The following is a 21,528-nucleotide window of genomic DNA, read 5'->3' as shown; positions in this document are numbered from 1 at the left end:
CATTAAGAGGGCCTGCAGAGGAACGTTTATGGCATGGCTGATGTGTCGCTGCATGGAAAAACAGGTCACCTGGGTGGGCACTTTGAGCCCGTCCGGAGTGGGGACAGTAATGAGCACTGAGCTTAATCAGCTCCAGGCGGTGGGTATATGGGGTTCTCATTTCTCACCCGCTGTATGCCCTGATATCAGCGTATTTTCTTTTGTAGGAAGAAAAGTTTATTTAAAAGGCAAATCCCCAAACCTCACATTTTCAAAGGGAGTTAAATACTGTCACGATCTAAAGAGATAATGGGGCTCCAAGAATTACCTGTAGCCGTGGTCCTTGTAATCTTTAGTGGCCGAGTACACGACCGAGCTAGCCTTCACGCTGATCTGCTGGAAGAGATTCCACACTTCCTGATAAATGTATTGCTGGAAGACAGTAAGAGACGCCATTACCGCGCTGTGCTACTCCTGAAAGCCCCCCCCTGGGAACACAGAAAAGGCCCCTCTATTGTCAGTAGGAGGGAAAGCTCCTGGAATCGTGGATGATCAGGGCCTGAAGACCACCCAGGGCACCCATTCCTAAAACTTTAAGCAAACCTCAAATGAAAAGCTAAAAAGGAAATAGCTTCAGTTTAAATCCTATTATTACACAAGATCCTATATTCATAAGCAAGAAATTAGTCTAAGCTTCCTTTCCACAGAATTCACAAATCATTACACTATTCTTTTTTTAAAGAAAATCTCACTGTTCAAACAGTTGTGAGCATTCAGCTGATCTTCAGGGTAAATTTAATCTATAATTTTTACATTCCTGATAGTCAAAGCGGTTTAATGAAGCTTGCTCAGGGTCAGTGGGTTTCACAGCTGGGCCTTCCTTACATTTCCGGTGATAACCAAACAGCCCAGCTGGTCGATGATAAGCACGTCAAGAGGAGAGGGCGGCTGGCAGAATTTTTGCTGCAGGATCTGAAGAATTGGCTCCATGACCTTTGGGGTGTCCCTCAGGGCCACTGCGATGTGTCCCAAGGCTCGAATGGTATGGTCAGGAATCAAGTGAGCGTCCCTAGGGGAGGGAAGAACAGAAAGACCTTGGAAAGAGCCCTCTGGCCCTTTCTCTGCTCTTTCAGGCAGCAGTGAAACAGAACCCGAGGCTGGACCTGGACCTCAGCATCGCCACGCTCTTTCAAATGAAGCATTCATCTAAGAGTGACAGCTTGGGATCCTTAACCACCAGCAGAAACTCAAAGTCCTGGGCACCGGGCAGGAAGATGGAGATGTCTCCCTACTCCCAAACAGTGGTCCAGGATAGACAGTCCAATGCACAACCCACACTGTACAAGAAAGGAGCACAGGTGTGCACAATGGCACTGCTCCCGAGACTGAAGAGAGCAACCAGAGGCCCCTGTGAAACGGGACGGACATACTTGTCGCTCTCCTGGGAGATGTAGAGCCGGTTGGAGAGGCTAGCCAGGAAGGCCTCCACGATCACTGCGTCCACCGTCAGGCCAGCTTTCAGGCACCTGAGCATCGAGGAAACCCACATGGCATAAGGACCACAACCACAGATGAATGTTTGTGTTTTGTTCTAATTTTCCCTTCCTCGGGTTTACAGTGTAGAGGGATGAATGCTCTGAACATTTCGTCCCGAAAATCTAAATGAAAGTCATCACATAGAATGAATTCAAAGAACTGCCGCAGGTTTTGCCCACTTCATAAATATCTCAGCGGGGGGAAGTAACTTCATTACTTTGCTCAAAACAGTTTCCTTCAGAATTTTACATTCACCTTAATTCCAATTTAAAATTTCCTGGACTGTTCCTTAACCAAAGTCATTGCAACAGGCTCAAAAGACAGATAATCCTGAAATGGCTGAGGGAATATTAAAATTACACAGCAAGGTTTCAGAGCATGGATAAATGCTTACGTCCTAGAGAAAAGGGGAAATTTAAAAGGTCCTAAGAACATAAAATCTTATCAGGTATCTCTCACTCTCGCATCTGGCTGGCCAGGCCTCAGAGGCAGAGAAGAGTGGGAACCTCACAGACGGGGGGTGAGATCCGGCCTCAAACTGGCTTCTGAGAGCCAGGAGCCAGAATTCAGAGAGGGCGAGACACACGTCACAAAAATCAGGGTAGATCTGGTTGCCGAGTTGAGGTAGCAAGAGTTCACGTAGCAGAGGTTTGGGCCGCAAGCGACACTCAACTATATAAAAAGTGACACTCAATCATTTATATTAAAAATTATACAGAAAAAAATAAAGAAACGCAAAATATGACAAATGTCACTCTGGATGATAGGCTAATGGATAATTCTTCTACTTTTCTAAAAAGGCAGGAAGCTTTATTTTTTAAAAATATGTAACAACGCCTCTTTATAGAGCAAGTGCAGGTTTAGAATAACCAGAAACAAACTTTACAAAATTATAAACATTTCTTATTTTGTCTGAAATGCCCTTCCCCTCCTGCCGGTCACCTGGCCCTCCGGCCCGGCCGCCCACCTGCAGATGTTGTCGATGGCGATGTCTCGGAGCTGCTCGTACATGGACGGCTGGCTCTTCTTCCCGGACATGACGCTCAGGGTCGACTCGGAATGTTCGTTGGTTACACTGATTTTTATGTCATTGCCAGCCACTGAAAGCGAAAATGCAAATGTGTACCTGGTTAAGCCTCTCACTTTCTACCCACACGTCTGTAATTCAAAACCAAGTAATATGCTAGTCATTCTTAATTTATAATAGCAATCGATCTGAAAAGATCTGACCAAACATTTAAGAAACAAAAGGGTCTGAGAACAGGAAGGATGAAACAAACATGTATTAATGGAAAGAACATTTACGTTACAAAGTGATAAATACATAAAACAGCAATTTCTTAAGAAATGGTTCAAAAGGGCTGATGAGCACCCATAGGCACCCACCCAGAGGGTTATCCAGTTAATGTGAACAAGCCGGTAAGGGTGGGGGCAAGGGTGAGTGCGGGGGCCTTAGATGCTGAGGGACCCCTCTCTGCTCCAGGTATTGGGAGTTTGGGCTTCTTCGTCTATAACCCTCGCAGGAGAATAAAATGTCCACCTTCACAGGACTGTGGGGAGGATGAGCTACACCACACTAGGGCCCATGCTTGCAGTGGCTATTTAACTGATGTCAGTCATTACAGGTGACCAGATTTGCTCTGGGCCTAGAGCCTTGTCTGTAGAAACAGTACATTCCCTTAGGGCAAGAGGACTACGTGAGACTGTGTACAGACAGACTTGGCTCAGTGTCTGGGACATGAAGAACTCACACTTCAGACAACCTCAGTGAGAAGAGGCCAAAAAAAAAAAGTGGGACCCGGGAGGGGCCTTCGGGGGTGGCAGGTGCATACGACAAGAGAGGGCAGAAGAGGGAAAGGTCTGGGGCGCCGAGGGTCCTGTGGAGAAGGTCATGGGAAACGGGAGGAGGAGGGAGGAGCCCACATAGAGGGAAGACTGCACAGCCCAGCCCCGAGTGTTCAGTCACAGAACCGTGTTGGGCTCACACAGTCACAAGGTCCTTTTCTTGGCACCTCAAGGGTACACGAGGGTTGAGGGCTGGAGACACGGCCTCAGGGGCAGACATCCTGTTACCTGTGTGGTACTGACTGTGACACTTATACAGCTTCACCAGCACGGGGGACGGAACGACCAGGAAGTCCCGCAGAGACGGCATCACCGAGTGCACCACCACCGGGAACCTCTCGCACAGACGGCCCAGACCCTGCAACACACCACTGGCCCGTCACGCAGCCTGGGCAAGGCTGGCTGAGCAGTGAGGTGCTCAACCCTTCGAATACCCAAGTTTGACCAGAAATGTCCAAGGTCAAAGCTCCCAAGGGGCCACCTGAGCATGGGGCACAAAGACAGGAAAGAGAGACAGTCTCGACTCTCTCCCATCTAAGAGGGTGATACATCAAAGTGTGTTCATTTCTCTTTGAAGCAAATTAGGGGAGAAGGGGTCTGAAACATGATTTCTAAACAACAGCAGACCTGGAGTCACTGGGGTTTGCAACAGGTGAAGAGTCTCAGCACAAGGGAGCTAGTACTGCAGATGTCATGGGGCGTCCTCCTAGGAGGCCCTCTGGCAAACACCCGCAACCCTTCCCCTGCATGCCTGAGAACATCCTGGCTGGCAGATACTGGGCAGCCTCCTGTTAAGGAGGACCCAGCTGCTCCTGGACCCAGTCACAGAAATCCCAGCCCCCTGGCGGCAGCAGCCTCACTCAGTGGTGAACTGTGTCCACAGCAGGCTCTAGTTCAAGTTCCTAGAGCCAACAGCTAAGACTCTGCTGCTGGTGTGCCAACTACAGTAAGACGTCCCCGTTGGTGGGATCTTAGTCTCCTGGGTATCTGTGAGACTGACCTGCAGACAGCAGATAAGCAAGGGCAAGTGAGCGATGATGACTTTGCTGGAGGTCTTGGACTGTAGCTTCTCAGACAGCTTGATGCAAAGACTCTCTGCACCTAAACTCAAAAATCAGGGGAGGGTATAAACCATTAGCAAAGCCAATATTTACAAAATACTCATTCACCAATTAATCATATAATTTCACTCAACCCCAGAGACACATTTTTCTGTAGGGTTTAATACTGAGAGGCTACACCAGAAAGTGTTAGGAGGCAGGTGTGCTTAACTAAAAGCTTATCTCTGCTTCTTTTCTGTTGTGAAAACACCATTCTGCACGGGGTGTGACTGCTGTCTTTTTTCTGCTGGCCCTGAGCCCCCTCGTTCCCATCTCCAATGTCCTGTGAACGGCAGCAATCTGCAAGTCCATTGCATGCTTCCCATTCTGCTGCTCACCCTAGACGAGCATTGAGTTCCTGCTTCTCACACAAAAGCCTCAAGAACCAGCAGGAAGCAATGAGAGAACAGGCTCTATGGCCTTGGCCATCATGGACCTCCCAGGTCCAGATATCAGATGTCCAGGGCATGGCAGGAGCTGATGCTCACCCTGCTCGTCCTTCACGGCCCAAACCATGAGGTCCACGCAGGCAGCGTTTGCCTGGCAGCGCAACTTGAGGGGGCTTAGCTCATTGTGGATCCGGTCTGCATCGTGCAGAATCTTCTGAAGCTCCCCCTGGCTTGTGTTGAACTGCTCCAGCACAAAATCGTGGATCTCCTTCACAAAGGCGGTCGGGAGGTCTGTAGGAAAGAGAGCAGGCATTGCACCTGGAAACAAAACTGTACCAAAATTCAAGCAGCGGCTGTGAACTTCTAGTCTTTCCTTCTCTAACAAAAACCTAAGAAGACCATGTTCGCTGCTGGCTGCTATGCTTCCAAGAGTGCCCTCTGGGAAGACCCTGAATAGGCTGTGCACAGCTGCCCTTCACACACACATGCCACCTGGCACTCAGAGCAAATAGTTCCTAGGAAAGCAAGAGCCATGCTTTCTTCTATTATATGGTCAGTACATAAAACTTGAACATATGAAACACATAAGTTGGGATTTATCACACTAAAACTGGTACAATTAGCATGAGGAAATACTTCAGTAACATATACATATATCTATTTTCTAAAAGATTTATTTATTTTTAGAGACGGGGGAAGGGAGGGAGAAAGAAAGAGAGAGAGAAACATCAAAGTGTGTGCCCCTACTAGGGACTAGGCCCGCAATCCAGGCATGTGGCCTGACTGGGAATCAAACTGGCGACCCTTCGGTTCACAGCCCACGCTCAATCCACTGAGCTATACCAGCCAGGGCCATATACATATATCTATTTTGTATTTACAATCTTCTTCCAGTTTCATTGAGACATAAATGACATACATCACTGTTCATTCAAGTTTAAGGTGTACGGCATAACAATTGTACAAGTGAACAGTAATTTTTTAAAAAACCTGCTGGTTATTAGATAAGGACAAAAATTGGTTGTAGCCCAAAAAGGAGAATTCCCTGCCCACAGAGCTGTACCTTCAGAGCACCCAGAATTTTGCAGCCTTGCTAAAAGTGTTTCAGGAGGAGTTTTCAAACTCTTATCCTTGAGGCCTGAAAAACTTGGGAAAACCAACATGGGCACAAGTCAGACCAGTCACAGAAGCTGGCAACGCAGAGCTCAGGTAGGAAGGGAGGCCACAGAGGCAGTCCCTGCCAGCCTCCCTCATGAACCCAACTAACCCTTGCTGGCCTCCCATCAGACTCGGCCCCCAGCTGCCAAGAGCACTTGGAATCAAAATAGGAAAACAGATTAACCAGACTATGGTACATCTACATGACAGAATATTATTCATTCATCAAAACTTAGTGTATGAAGAGTGTTCAATAAGGTAAGGAAAGAGCACAGGAAAAATGTTTTAAAAATGCACGAAGGAGAGTGGAATGAAATGCTAAATTTGTGTGTGTGCTACACTATTGAGATATCATCTTGGATTTATAAGATGAGTAGCTCATTTTCTTTTTTTGTACTTTTTAAATGTCTAAGCTAGACATGTTAAACTGCATGCATGATCAGGACAATACAATGTGTCCATGTCACAAACACCTGAGGAAACAAACCCAACAAAAAGCCATCAATGATCCCACTAGAGGCCTAGGATCATGGCCAGATTTTCTTCTTTATTTACTTTTTCTCCAATATTTCAGCAATATGACTATGTCTTGCTTGTGTTTTTAAGTGTCCCCAGCAGAAAGGAAGCACAACCCTGAGGCAGTGGGCCTGAACCTGGTCTCACTGCATTCACACATGTGTGCCAAGGCCTCACCTAGCATGTAGTACAGAGTGTCACGCAGCATCTTGAACATGGCCACATAGAGCGGGTCGCTGAACGTGGTGTAGTAGAGATCAGCGCTCGGGTTGGCCTGCGGGGAAGGCAGAGGCACGTGAGCACAGCACAGAAACCCTCCACTGCGTCTCCACCTTCATGCAGAGGCCCGGTTAAGTGATCCCGTACACTTGTGACTTCACATTATAAACGGAACCACGTGTACCATGATTCGCCCACGTGGAGCTCTTCAATTACTCTCTTCCCCCTCTTAGGCATCAGGCAGAGGAAAACAGGAGGCTCACACAGTCCAAAGATGCACATGCAGCCGCCTGCACCCTCTACCTCCTCTTGCTGAAAGCTTACCATCTTTGAAGTCAGAGGGACATAGGAAGTGAAGAAGAGGGAGAGCCGAGGGCACCAGCCCACAGGATTCAACAAACACTGCAGCCACGGAACCTCCAGACTCGGTTTTGTAATTAAAACTCATTTAAAATTATTTTTTTAGCACTCCAATCTAAAATGTAGCACTATTTTTCTTCCCAGGAAAATCACACAAGGTATAAGGCAATGAATAAGATATTGTTCTAATGAAAAAGCACAGCCTATTAGAATTCTTGACACATGAAAAAGTGCTCTGCAAATACAAGTGAGGGGGAAGAGAAGGAGGAAGAAGCAAATTAGCAGCAGGCCAGAGGTCGGGTTGCAGAGAAGGGGCCTGTGGTGTGAGGCTGGTGGGGAGTGAAGGGGTCACGTGAAAGGCATGAGAACTGCAAGGAGGACATGAGAGTGATGCCAGGAGCTGGGGCTAACAGAGTGTCATCAGTGGGCACCAGCTACGCTGCTTTACAGATATCCCTTCAGGACAGAGATAAGGAGATGAGGTTTGCTGGTTAAGGTGATCCAGGGCTCTGAGTCTGGAGCTGGGAAGAAGTCACTACAAGCAAGGAGCAGAGGAAGGGAGCCCAGGTACTGCAGCCTGGCTCCATCACTCACTGGCTATGTCATTCAAGTTCCTTATCCCACAAACTCCAGTTTCCCCATCTGTAAATGGGGACTGATGTGGAATTCAATGAGCCGGTGAGCCAAGTCCTACCCCGTGTTGGTACATAAGCATGTGAGAACTGCTAGCGACTGCTGATAATAGTATCACGTTCAGTAATGCAGGTCATGCTTTCACTCCTTTTTAAAGCAACAAAACCATTTCTTAAGATGGACTTTTATACTAAAGTCCCAATTACAAAACAAAAATATCAGAAACTGCTCTGGTTCAATGGCAGGGAAGGGTCCCAGAGTCCCATATTTGCAGCCTTCCTTCTAATCATAAAATAAGCCCTAAAAGGGATCCCCACTGACCTCCAACTTTCCCCTCGGGACCCAGATGGACACTTTTCATTACGGATGGCATGCAGGCCTAACAAGTGTGCAGGAGTTCTGCCTGTGCAGCCACTGGCTCTGATCCTCCTGGTCTGCCCTGGGTCACACTTGACAAAACACTGACAAAGGAACACAAGTGGCCTCTGATAGAGCAAGCAGTGAGAGAACTAAAGCTCAGGTCAACGGGCAAGGCACAGCCTGCAAGAAGGTTAAAGACAAAGCAGGACAGGCCAGACTGCACCCTGCAGAGTTACAGGAACTGTGTGTTTCAGCCAAGACCCGATCAGAGCAAACCACACCTGGCAAATGCATCTGACATCTGCAGACAGCTTGCTGGGAGCATGTGCAAGGCTGCACAGGAAGGTCCCTGGGGCTCCCTCCCCGTCCAGAGCTGAGCCCCAGTGGTACCAGGCACTGTGCCTCGCAATCAGGAGGGAGGAAGACACCAGGTTTAATGAGGAATCTGGGTCCAGCACACGCCCACGGCAATCATCGGGCTGGCAATGGCAATCGCTCTGGATCCCCACACTCCAAAGAGGACTGACTCAAATGCTCTCTGAGGTTTTGAGACCTCCCAACACCAACGCTTAACAACTTTATAAATAATGCTGTAGGCATTCATTTCAAATATATTAAAGACAAAAGTTCCCTAGGCACACACCTCTCACACATCAAAGTCAGGAATTGTATGTGCCTAAAGAAAGTGTGAGAGGTGTGTACTGAGGCCCGAGAAGCAGCTTTGAAAGCACCAAAGGAGCAAGCAAGAGAAAGTGCTTCAGAGTCAAGAAGGATCCATCACATTCCCAGCTTCCACGGTGACTATGCGACACAGGCACAGCAGTTAGTCCCGCAACCTCTTTCATGAGTGAAACAGAGACACTGACCACTGCTCAGAGGCACTGTGCAATGATCTATTTAAAAGAGCCCAGCACAGAGCAAACTTTCAAGTAGCACTGAGACCAGGAAAGTCAAGCTGAAAACCCACTGCCCCCACACAAACCCTCGCTGCTCTCTCCACACGGTGGCTCACAGCAGGCGGGTCTCAGTGGGACGCCCTCCGAAAGGACCTACCTCTATCACGCTGGCTGCAACTGCATCCAAGGACTTCAGAACAGGCTCTTCAACGATCTTCTTCACCTATCAGTGAAACAAGACCTCATGAGGCACCTGACAAACAGTGAGACAGGAACGCCAGCTCCTTCTTCTAAAGAGCAAATGTTGATGGACAAAACTATATAACAAGCCCACGTGGTGAAAACTAAAATAGAAAAATAGGCCACAATATATAAATATCAAACTATACACACAAAATGCCCTGAATTCTGCCATCGCTTGAAACTTTGGCTTACCTAGATTGGCATGACATAAAAACAGAAAAGGTACCAACTCCCTCAAATTGGCTGATGTTAGATTCCCGCTGCCAGGATGGGAAAGCTTTCAAACTCCTGACACTTCACCCAAACCCCCCCCGAAATGTCAAGAGCACTTTCACTGCCAGTTCTCGGCTGCTGACAGCTCCTCCTTCTTCCCCTGTGTTCTTCCGAAGCTGCCCAGGTACTCAAGCTGCAGCACACATTTTAAATTTCTCATAGCAGTGATTATTTCTGCCCATTCTCTATACCAGCATTTAGTACAGGAACAAACTGTTCTGTCAACTGTGGGGTCAGCTGATGAAAACCGTGCCCCTCCCAACGCCCGCTGCTTGTAACACTTTAAGAAGGCATTTTCGAAATGTATAGATAAAAATGCTGGGAGAAGAAATTAAATATTACCTTGAAGGAAACCTTGAAAAGTTAAAATATAGTGGAAAAAATAATTCCCCTAAGAAAGGATCTTAAGTTCTGGCTTGTCTGGCTCAGTGGATTGAGTGCAAAACAAAGGGTCGCAGGTTTAAGTCCCAGTCAGGACACATATTTGGATTGCAGGTCAGGTCCCCAGTAGGGGGCGCTTGAGAGGCAACCACACGTTGATGTTTCCCTCTCTTTCTCCTTCCTTTCCCCTCTGTCTAAAAATAAAATAAATAAATAGATAGGTAGGTAGACAGACAGATAATAAATAAAAGGAAGGATCCGAAACATTCAGCCTTTAATTGAGACTTCTAAGATGCTACTAAGAACAGCCATTTGAGAAGGCCACAGGCCACTTAGGCCACCATTCTGTCTGGGACACTGACAGTGAGGAGCAGCATAGGGGGAGTTTTCCTGCCTGACAGCAACTTCAATAACATCCTAGGCTATTTAGTAATTTGTTATGGCTCTATCCCCATGAATTACGGCCTATACTTTAATGTCTTCTGACGTCCTCAGCCTGAAGCCTTCCTCTGAGTGACCTCTACTGACACCCCACACAAGAGGAGACGGCTGCTCTCTCTAGTGCAGGCTTCGTGCTTCCGGGAGCCGTTCTCATTCCCTCTCGTTCTTTCCAAAACAGAAAGTGCCACCTTTGGAATCTGTCCTGCTGCCTTCTCCCCCACCTACTCGAATGTGTGGAAGCATCCGACTCAATCCTAACAACTTCAGAGTCTCGGGGTCAAAGTCCATTTCAGGACTCAGGCAATGGCACCAAGGCCTTCTCTGATGTCACCACAAAGGCCATCCACAGGTCCCCAAGTTGGAAAAAACTAGGTTTTGTATTCATCTGAATAGAGCAACTCCTGAGAGAGATTCAGGTACCCTGGGCTGAGCACTGACCCTGCCCTTGGCCTGCAGATCCTTGCTGTACCTGACACTGATTTCCTTACCTCTAAAATAGGGGCCATGGCTGCCTCCCCAAAACGGTTGCTGCAAGGATGAGATGAGAACACACTGCACAGCTGCCCCTCGAACGTTACTCTCCTTCCTTCTTCAACCCAGAAATTATGACTAGTTAGCTGTTCATTTGAAATACTGAAAAAATCCTAGTTTTTCTTTTAAAAAATACTTTAATCTTTAATCTTTTAAAATCTTTTTAAAAATACCACTAGCAACTTTACTGATTGAAATACCTGTGGGCTGTTTACCCATCAGCGCTCTCCTTACCAGGTTTAAGAGTTCCCGCAGCATTTCTAGTGGAGGGTTGACCTCCTTGTAGGTGACGCCGTTGAACAGCGGAGAAACCGAGAAGCTAGCGCTGATGGTGGAGAAGTAGTAGTCGGGATCCAGGGCACTCCCGTCAGGCAGGTAAGCGGCTGATGAAGAAGAAAACGAGAAAGTCAGTCACGGTAACGTGGTCGCGATACTTCCTCAAGCTGACTCCCTAAAAACCCAACAGAGATAGAAACTTCGCTTTTGTTTGTGCTCCAATTCCTTGTTTTATAACTAAGTAACACCTGAAGTGCAAATCCTTGGGGAGTGACGCCCCTCACTGGGCTGCTTCATGTCAAAGGTTCAGATACAGTCATGTCCTAATATTTTCCACTGAGACAATGTAACTTAACACACAGGAAAAAAAAATTACACCTTTTAAAGGTTGAGAGATATGAAGGTCCACAGGGCTCCAAACATATTTTACCACCAAAATTAGAACAAAAAATGCAAATGACTACAAATTTCAAAATCAGAACAAAAATAGTCAATCATCTAACACATAATAATAATAAAAAGCCAAAAGTATAATTATTTGAAAATCCATTATTTGCCCTGGCTGGTGTGGCTCGGTGGATGGAGTGCCAGCCTGCCGGCCGAAGGGTCGCTGGTTCAATTCCCAGTTGGGGAGCATGCCTGGGTTGCAGGCCAGGTCCCCAGTAGTGGGTGCATGAGAGGCAACCAAACATTGATGTTTCTTTTTCTCTCTCCCTGCCTTCCCTGCTCCCTAAAAATAAATAAAATCTCTTATTAAAAAAAACTAATTCTTAAAGAGAATTCTTACAGCACTGTGGAAGAGGAACTGGAAAGAGAAGGGGAGACTAACTGTAAGAATAATCTGAGCGAAACAGCAGGCACAGGAACAAAGAGGGAAGGAGCAGTGGTTCCCTGCCTATCTCTCTGACAATAAGGTACACTTTGGGCCGGGAAAAACTCGTCCAGCTCACCCCTGCAGGACAGCAGTACCTGCCACAGGAAGCTCGGTGGGCCCACACCTGGGTGTGCCCCAATCCTAGGCACTCGCTGGCAGTGCTTAAGGGAGGGGGGCCCCACTGGGAAGGGGAGCCGGAGCACAGGCAGCAATTTAGCAAGGAAATGGCAGCTGTCAAGGACACCTCATGGCTGTCCTCAGATGCCCCGAGAACATACTGGTGGAAAAGGGGCTGTGCGAAGTCTGGAGGAATATATTCTAGGACAAGTGTTCTCTCTGAGAGGTGGGATGTTGAGTGAGTAAGCTTGGCCTTTATATTCTAACATATACAAGGACTGCAATGTGTTTTCTCAAATATCAAAGAAATACAGCACGCAAGGTTGCCCACATTTATCTGAGTTCAGATACTCCCCTCTTTTTAATCCACATCTGAGGATATTTTTATTGATGTTATAGAGAGGAAGGGGGAGAGAGAGAAACATCAATGTGAGAAACATCAGCTGATGGCCTCCCGCAAGCACCCCAACCAGGGATCGAACCCACAACCTATGTATGTGTATCTTGACCTGGAATCAAACCTGCAACCTTTTGGTGCATAGGGCAACACTCCAACCAACTGAGCGACCTGACCAGGGCACTCCCTCTTAAAAAAAATTCGCTCACATCTTTCAAGGTCCTATTGAGAAATGGCCTTTTAGCAATTAGCCTCATCCAAAAATGGAATAGGTGGCATTGTGAGGCGTGGAATCTGGTTTCCCCATCTTCTATTACTTAATCAGAGTTTTACTTCCCTCAAGGGTAAGTTGAAGGTGATTTTAACAAGTGTCTGACACCGCACAGGGCTACCATATGAATCAAATTTAGTAAATTTTGTGAAAGCTCTTGGTAAACAACTGAAAACCAGAGCTTTCATAGGTTAACATACTAAAACTGTGACCACAAGGACTTCCGGCCAAGATGGAGGCGTAGGTGGAAACACTGTGCCCCCTCCCACAACTAAATTTAAAGACAGCGAAGTTTTAGAAACAAAAACGCAACCAAAACAGTGAAAATTGAACTGTATGGAAGTCCGACAACAACGAACCACTCAGCCAGACCGGTAACAGGGGCAGGGTCCGAGGCGGGGCGGGGTCGGGCTGGAAAGGTGGTTCTGTACAACCCAGGAGCAGAGGTGGAGGTGGTTGGTGGATCCCAAGAGTGAGGTGGCAACAGGCAGAACCAGTGAGGGCGCAGGGTGGCTGGCTGACTGCGGTCACACATTTGCGTGCAGATAAACCAAGCAAAGGAGCGAACAGTAATACAGACCACTCAGGCTAGGGCCCCAGTGATGGAAACTAGAGCCTGAAAGCACCTACTGGAAAGACTTTCTCGGGGTCGAGGGGCTGGGAGAGGCTCCCAGGCTCACCGAGAGTTCGTTGGAGAGACCCGCAGGGTCCTGGAGAGTACACGGGCCCACTCACCTGGGAACCAGCACCAGGGGGGCTCAATTTGCTTGTGGGAAGCCGCAGAGGGAACAGAAATCTGAGAGAGAGCGGAGTGGAGCAAAGAGCCATTTTTTTCCCCTCTCTGACCCCGCCCCCACATACAGCATCACAACCCAGCAACTGGGTCGCCCGGCCCTGACAAACACCTAAGGCTCCGCCCCTCATACATAACAGGTGCGATCAGACCAAACAATATGACTCAAGAACAGCTCAAGGCCCCAGAGCCTATAATTCTAAGTGACCAAGAAACAGCCAGCTTTTCAGATGCACAGTTCAAAACACTGGTGATCAGGATGCTCACAGAATTGGTTGATTTTAGCTACAAATTACAGGAACATATGGAGGCTAAACTGATTGAAATGAAGGGAAATTTACGGGAAACCAATAGTGATGGAAAGGAAACTGGGACTCAAATCAAGGGAGTGATCCAGAAGAAAGAAAGAAACAACCAAACAGAAAAGAATGAAGAAACAAGAATTTAAAAAAATGAGGAGAGGCTTAGGAACCTCCAGGACATCTTTAAATGCTCCAACATCCAAAATATAGGGGTATCAGAAAAGGAAGAGAAACAGCCACGAGTGGAAACCTTATTTGAACAAATAATGAAGGAGAACTTCCCCAGTCTGGCAAAGGAAATACAATTCCAGAAAATCCAGGAAGCTCAGAGAGTCCCAAAGAAGTTGGACCCAAGGAGGAACACACCAAGGCACATCATAATTACATTAGCCAAGATTAAAATGAAGGAGAGAATTCTAGAAGCAGCAAGAGATAAGAGGACAGTCACCTACAAAGGAGTTCCCATCAGACTGTCAAATGATTTCTCAAAAGAGACCTTACAAGCAAGAAGGGGCTGGAAAGAAGTATTCCAAGTCATGAAAGGCAAGGACCTACATCCAAGGTTGCTCTATCCAGCAAAGCTTTCATTTAGAATGGAGGGACAGATAAAGTGCTTCTCAGATAAGCTCAAGTTCAAGGAGTTGATCATCACCAAGCCCTTATTTTATGAAATGTTAAAGGGGTTATCTAAGAAAAAGAAGATAAAAAAGATGAGCAGTGAAAGGACAGCAAACTCGCAGTTATTAACAATCACACCTAAAACAAAAGCAAACCAAGAGGACAGCTAGATCAGGAGTAGAACCATAGAAATGAAGATCACATGGAGGGTTAGCAACAGGGGAGTGAGAGGAGGAGAAGGGGAGAGAAGGTACAGGGAATAAGTAGCATAGACGGTAGGTAGAAAACAGACTGTTCCTTCCGGCAGGAACACTATGGGAAATACAGAATCTAAAGAACTTGTGACTCATGGTCATGAAGGAAAGGGGGGATGGTGGGGGAGGGGTGTGGAGGGTGGAGAGGAGTGAAGGGGGGGAATGGGACAACTGTAATGGCATAATCAATAAAATATATTAAAAAAATAAAACTGTGACCACAGGCACACAGAGGTCCATATACCATTTTCTGCCCTTTTATCTTTGTTTAAAATATTTAAAAATTATATGCTAGGATGCTTAAAATACTGTAAATACCTTCTAAAAGCACGACAGGCTAGATGCATGACAGCAGAGCGTTAGTACTGCCGTCCCTGGCATCACGGGAAGCAGTCACTGTGAACCTGCTACCCAAGTGCTAGGTCAATATAAAGGTGAAACCCACCTTCAAAGTAGTGAAAGGCAGTTCCTCCGGGGGAGCTGGGAGGAGGCATCCCACGTTCAGGGCTGACCTGAAACACACAACCATACTCATGATCACCAAAGGCTAAACCTCGTCAGCTCTGTCTTAGACAACATTCTCTTTTCCAGCTCAATAGCTGTACTTTAAGTTGTAGTTCAAGACTCACCTTCTCTCTGAAGCCCACCAGACCTACAGTGTTCTCTACTATATATCAAATCATATATATACATGTATGTGAATTATATATAAATTCTTCCTCTCTAGACGCACATTTTATACTTGATTACTAAGCAGAATTAGTCTCGTGTTTCGGGTCTACCTTTGCTCCATGAGGTTATTATATACTTCTTAAGGGCACCGACTCTCTCCCACTCAGAACAGACTGTTGGCACCTAACTGCTAGGAAACAAATACTTTGTGACTAGGAGACGAAGTCATTTATAAACTGTAAAAAAGATGAGGGAAGCTTTTACAGTGAAGAAAATTCCAGTGAGAATATTTTGTTCTCTAACTTTCCTCAAGCAACATCGAAGTGGGATTTTCTCCGCGGGAGCCCTTAAACAAGACCCCCTCCCCTGTTCCCACCCCGGGTCATCTCCCCGGAAGACCACCTGAGAGATGCTGGACACGCTGCTGGTCTTCCTCTTCAGGGTGCCCTCCTGGCACACAGTCAGCAAGTTGCTGGGGAGGATGGAGCGAAAGTCGTTGAAGGAACGCCTCCGCACGCCTTCCAGCTCCTCCGGGACTCGGAGGGAGTGTGGAGGGACTTTAGGAAAGAGTTTCGAGAGCAGAGACTCTTCCATGTTGCTGTATCGCCCAAATGCTCGTGAGATTCCAATTAGACATGGGATGGCATATTTGCAAAGGTACTCTAGAAGGCAAAGTAAGAATGTTCTGATACCAGAAAGTTACCTGTGAGACAACCGTACCATACCAGCTTGTAGCGCTGGCTCACATATCACAGCCCACCCATTAACAAACCTGAAGGGTCAGAATAAGCCACAGCAACGGGGTCAACCCAAAGGGCCGACCAATGCTATTTTCAATCTGGCATTAACAATAACTTCAGACCACGCCTGCATCACACACAGCTGCCTCCTCCAGGAGGTCTTGGTTTATTCTTATTCATGGCACATCCAAATCAATTATACAGCTAAGTCATGTTATCAGGCATCTTTACTATATTTAAGCAGTATATTTATTGCTCCCAGGATCATACTGAGAGCCTTACTCTAGAGAAAATGACCTTTGGAAATCAGACATGTTACAGGTGAAGAAACTTAGACCCAGAAGGATGAGGTGACTTGCCCAAGGTCACTCAGCATTTTCAGGTGGCAAAACTGTGCTTGTGGCCCCCATGTGACCTCTTAGCTAACACACAGCAAAGGCAACTGAAACAGGGAGGTTTTCATCTATGACGTACATGGGGTAGTAAAGAACAGAAAAGACAAGACTGAGGACAAGCAAGAAAAAATTAATCACAGAACAATTTTTTTAAAAAGCCTTGATCTATAATCGTACCTTTTTCTTGAATCTCCAAAGCCTGGCACATTCCCAAAAGAACATGCAGAACCTGCAAAAGTGCCTCTAGAATCTGTAATATCCAAGGAAACAGAACAAACTTAGAAACAAAATCAGAAAAAATCACAAATTAATCCAGAACTAGAGGAAGCTTCAGACATCATCATGTCCAACACTGTATCTGATACACGACTCCTCACACAAAAGCTCCCGCAAGGGGCTGATCAGCTGGCCTTCCAGGGACAGAACGCCTCCCTGTCAGGGCGTCCAGATCTCCTCCGAGCACTGGGCCGAGGTCGTCCTCCCGGTGCTCTGTACCCACCACGTCTTCCTCCACGTTCTGCAAGCAGGTGCAGGCCCCGAAACACCTTTTTATGGCTAAATACCTCTACTTCTTTTCAGCCATTCCTTATGATTACAAGTCCTTTATGATGCTGACTGCCGGTGTCAGTTCTACGGCAGCACACTGTTCCAGAAATCTCCAGTTGCAGTGCTCAGCATAAAATTCTTTAATATTCCGGGGATCCTGGGACTTACTGAGTAATCACCCAACTCAACACAAATTCTAGGCTTTCATGTATGTGTCACTAGCTTTCCGGCAGCTTCTTTACACTGCAGGCTCAAGGAGCTCACAGATAAACAGAATGCTTAATTTTTTCCCACACATGCTGCTCCCAAGCTATGCTGCCTCTACTTACCCAGTTGGTATTTTTTGCCTCTCACTGATCCCTACAGAGCTCACAGTATTAACTTTAGTTCATCATTCTGGTTTCTGCTAACTACTGGAGTTGTGCTTTCTACAAATGAGGCTAACTTGCTTTCCAATCTTCATTCATGGACCTGGCTGATCTTGCTTCCACAGTAGGGGACAGGCTACTGGAGGCTTTTGCTGGGCTGGCACCTCCCAGTCTCCCTTTGCGGTGGTCCCTGGGCAGTTCCTGATGAACCGCTGTGGTGCTCAGCACATTCCCCAGGACGTCAGGGGAGGGTACGTGCAATGCCTTGATGAAGACCGACTAGATGATGTCCACCTCAATGCCCTCTATTGCCAGTCTTAGAAAACCCAGGCAAAGAAGAAAATGAAGCTGGTTAATATGACTTGTTCGTAATCAAGTCAAACTTCTTCATTTTTTAATATTAAATGATGCTGAATAATCTATGAAGATTTGAAAAGAAATATTTTCTCCATTTCATATATTAATGTCACTGTCTTCAGTGTCAACCTCTCCATTTTGATATTATTTAAGAAAAGCCCTTAAGTTACAACCTGTTAACTTTTTAATAATATGAGTCTAACATATCTAGTTATCTCTTTAACCAACCTACAAATAAATAACTTAAACTAATGAAGAAGAATGTAATGGCAGAAATATTAACAACAGAATTTACAGCTTAGTATCAAGGAAAGAGATTTTTAAAATTAAAAAACAGCCCTGGTTGGTGAAGGTCAGTAGATTGAGTGCGGGCCTAAGATATGAAAGGTTGTCAGTTCAATTCCCAGTCAGGGCAAATGCCTGGGTTGTGGGCCAGATCTCCATTTGCATGTGAGCAAAAGGCAACCAGTCAATGTTTCTCTCTCACTTTTTCTCCCTCCCTTCCATTCTCTCTAAAGTTAAATAAATAAAATCTTTAAAAAAACAACAACCACCAAGAAACAAATATAAGACTCAAAAATCTTAGTTAGCTGGGAATATTTAGCATACAGGAAAGCAACCATGCACTTCTTGGCTGGACCTGAAAACAGCAGCATACAAAAAATGACTTTTGCCCTGGCTGGTATGGCTCAGTGGACTGAGCACCGGCCTACGCACCAACAGGTCGCTGGTTCGATTCCAGTTAGGGCATGTGTCTGGGTTGTGGGCCAGATCTCTGGCTGGGGGAATGTGAAAGGCAGCTGATCAACGTAGCTCTTGCACATCAATGTTTCTCTCCCTTTCTTTCTCCCTCCTTTCCCCTCTGTCTAAAAGTAAATAAAATCTTTTTAAAAAATTGATTTTCAAAATAATAAGAAAAAGTATGGAGATTACAATCATATTGTTTTAAAAGGCATGAAAGACATTAAATAACATTTGCAATAAAATAAACTAGAACCAAAAATATCTGAGCCCTTAAAGGATTAGCTTCCACTATCTAGAAAATCCTCTCCTTTGAAAGATTTCCTGCCCAGCATAGAGTCAGGAAAACAAGCTGCCTCTGCCTTTGGCTGCCTACCTCACAGGACCACCATGGAAAGCTGAATGAGATCAGACACAGGAGATGAGTGGGTAACCTGTAACGTACTACAAGCAAGTATTAAACATCTCAGGTATGCTGTTAACAGTATGAAATAAATCAACATAAACAACCCAATTGCTCCAGGTTTGTTTTTAATCTTGTCATCACTTTGGGACTCTTTCTGATCTTACAGAAATGCGCAACGATTCGCCACACACTTACCTCATCCCTAAGTGAAGGGTCCCTGTAAGCCACATCAGACAGCAAGGTTACCAGGCAGAAGCTGAAGCTCTCTGCAACTGGGAGGGCGCCTAGAATCCACAAAGGCGCGAATCAGATCACTACAAATGAGACGCTGGGCCACATCCACTTGTCACCCCAATTCAGTATGTTCCTTTTCTCACATGGTCTGCCAAGGGACTAGTTTAAAGTGGGGGCTGCCCTCACCGAAATGAATCTCAGAAGAACGGATGTGGTCCCAAGATGCTTGCTAAGAATACCCCAACCTTTCTTTTAATAAAGTATTTTGGTTTAATAAACGTGTTTCCTGAGTCAGTTCACAGTTTGAGATTATACAGCCTCTCAACATGATAAATTCCATTTTTTACCCCTGACCCAAACAAAAGCGAGAACTCAATCTTAATAGCGTATGAGAGGCAGAATGCGGAGGGTAACTGTCAAATACCTATTACTACTGCTTGAAACCAAATTAAATGTTTGTATTTTCTTTTCTGCTTTAGTCTGACAAATGGAGAAAATCTTTAAAAAAAATGTATTGATTTTAGAGAGAGACAGGAAAAAAGAGAGAAACATTCATTTGTTATTTCACTTATTTGTGCATTCATTCTGATTCTTGTGTGTGCCCTGACTGGGGATCCAATCCTCAATGCTGGTGTAACAGGACAATGCTACCAACTAAGCTACGCAGCCAGGATAATGGAGAGAATCCTAGTAAGAACTTCCAAAGAGTTACTCTATTTCTCACAGGTTTTCAAGCCCTTCCACTACTGAGCCTCTTAGCAGGGAAGTTTTCAGAAGCATGGCCTCAAGGCCAAGAAAGGAGCACTATACCCAACTAACCAAAAGAGAACAAGCAATCCTATTAAGTGTACCTTCAAAATGTCAGAACCTCTGCTGTGTACACCCAATCACTATTAAATATATAATCAATTTTGAATGCTAAACATTTAATCAAAGACAGAATTATCAAGCTTTATGACCATACACATAATGCATGGCAGAAAATTGTTACATTTCTACTTTTGCATTTATTTTAAGATGCCGTTCTAGGTCATTCTCACACTTGATTGTGTATCAGAATCACATGGAAGGCTTGCTAAATGCAGACTGACTGCTTCCTGGCTCTAGTGCCTTTCTCCCCCCCCCTTTTTTGAATTTTTATTAAGAGTTTACTTGAAGCCCTGGCTGGTGTAGCTCAGTGGATTGAGCGCCGGCCTGCGAACCAGAGGATCGCGGTTCGATTCCCAGTCAGGGCACATGCCTGGGTTGCAGGCTGGTTCCCTGCAGGCCAGCTCCCAGCAGGGGATGCACGAAAGGCAACCATACATTGATGTTTCTCTCCCTCTTCTTCCCTTCTAAAGATAAATGAATAAATAAGATCTTTAAAAAAAATCTGTAAAATAAAAAGAGTTTACTTGAGTCAAATTGACATATATGCTGGGGAACAAGATCTCAAATGCTCCCTGACCCTAGTTTATAATTAGTAGCAACCTAACTGATATGTTAATATAATTAAACACATAATTCTTACAAACAATGAACACATATATTCTTTCTTTCATTCAGAAAAAACATTCTACAAAATTACCTCTGCCTTTGCGAGCTGTGCTTTCTTCTACCCAATATACTTTTGGAAGACCTTTAAGAAGTCGAAGAAGGTAAGGAACCACAGAATCTTTGTGCTTAAAGGAAAAGAAAAAAGATTATAGTTAATAAAACACATGACTGCTAGCTTTTTAGCATAGATTGAACCCAAAGCAAAGTATATAGACACCCTAATCATCTCAAATAGGAACATTCGCATGGCATAGCACCCTTCTGGTTTCCCATCAGCCCAAGTGCCTAAGGGAAGGGCTAAGACCCGCCCTGCGGGAGCTGACTGCCCAACCCAGCTCCGGCCTCCTCTGGGGGCAGGGCCCCAGTGAGGGGTCTCCAGAAGAAGGTATGTGTGTGCACATGCACTCAAAACTGCCTTCACTAAGAGATGCTCGGATTGCCCCAAACCCTTCAGTGGGCTCCAGGATCACATCCTCTGGACTGGAGGGAAGCTCACAGCCACACGCTTCTCAACTTGGTGATGCTTCTGTTGCTCATGGCCCTTACTTTCTTTGTGTTTTTGTTTTGCTTTTATGTTCTGCTTCACTTTTCCTTTGGCTCTTCTTGAATTAAATATTAGACTTCATAGCCATCATTAGTCAATGAAAATTGACTTTCTTCTAGTTTCCAGACTAGCCAATCAGCATATAACTTCATCACCTTCCATTATTGGCTCTTTTGTTGTTTCCCTATTTATAGATGCTCCACTTAAAAAGTAGGTAAGTGTGCTGC

The 21,528-nt window shown here is 45.7% G+C and overlaps 1 protein-coding gene across 1 annotated transcript in view; it reads right to left on the bottom strand.

The window, feature by feature from the left end:
* Positions 1-21,528, bottom strand: part of PI4KA (phosphatidylinositol 4-kinase alpha) — a 107,870-nt gene that overhangs the window by 67,984 nt on the left and 18,358 nt on the right. Inside the window, exons 3-17 of the mRNA XM_037067393.1 lie at positions 20,789-20,882; positions 19,183-19,271; positions 16,747-16,819; positions 15,837-16,096; positions 15,208-15,274; positions 11,095-11,243; positions 9,149-9,214; positions 6,701-6,797; positions 4,949-5,140; positions 4,361-4,461; positions 3,589-3,718; positions 2,483-2,615; positions 1,410-1,505; positions 865-1,048; positions 308-411 (exon numbers count right to left, since the gene is read on the bottom strand). Coding sequence (XP_036923288.1) covers positions 308-411; positions 865-1,048; positions 1,410-1,505; positions 2,483-2,615; positions 3,589-3,718; positions 4,361-4,461; positions 4,949-5,140; positions 6,701-6,797; positions 9,149-9,214; positions 11,095-11,243; positions 15,208-15,274; positions 15,837-16,096; positions 16,747-16,819; positions 19,183-19,271; positions 20,789-20,882 — 1,835 coding nt within the window. The remainder of the gene's footprint in view (positions 1-307; positions 412-864; positions 1,049-1,409; positions 1,506-2,482; positions 2,616-3,588; positions 3,719-4,360; positions 4,462-4,948; positions 5,141-6,700; positions 6,798-9,148; positions 9,215-11,094; positions 11,244-15,207; positions 15,275-15,836; positions 16,097-16,746; positions 16,820-19,182; positions 19,272-20,788; positions 20,883-21,528) is intronic.

Source organism: Sturnira hondurensis, unplaced genomic scaffold, assembly GCF_014824575.4.
Source record: "Sturnira hondurensis isolate 20B ecotype Veracruz unplaced genomic scaffold, ASM1482457v3 Scaffold0017254, whole genome shotgun sequence".
Lineage (NCBI taxonomy): Eukaryota > Metazoa > Chordata > Mammalia > Chiroptera > Phyllostomidae > Sturnira > Sturnira hondurensis.
Note: the sequence above shows the minus strand (reverse complement) of the source record. Positions and strands in the feature narration are given on the sequence as shown.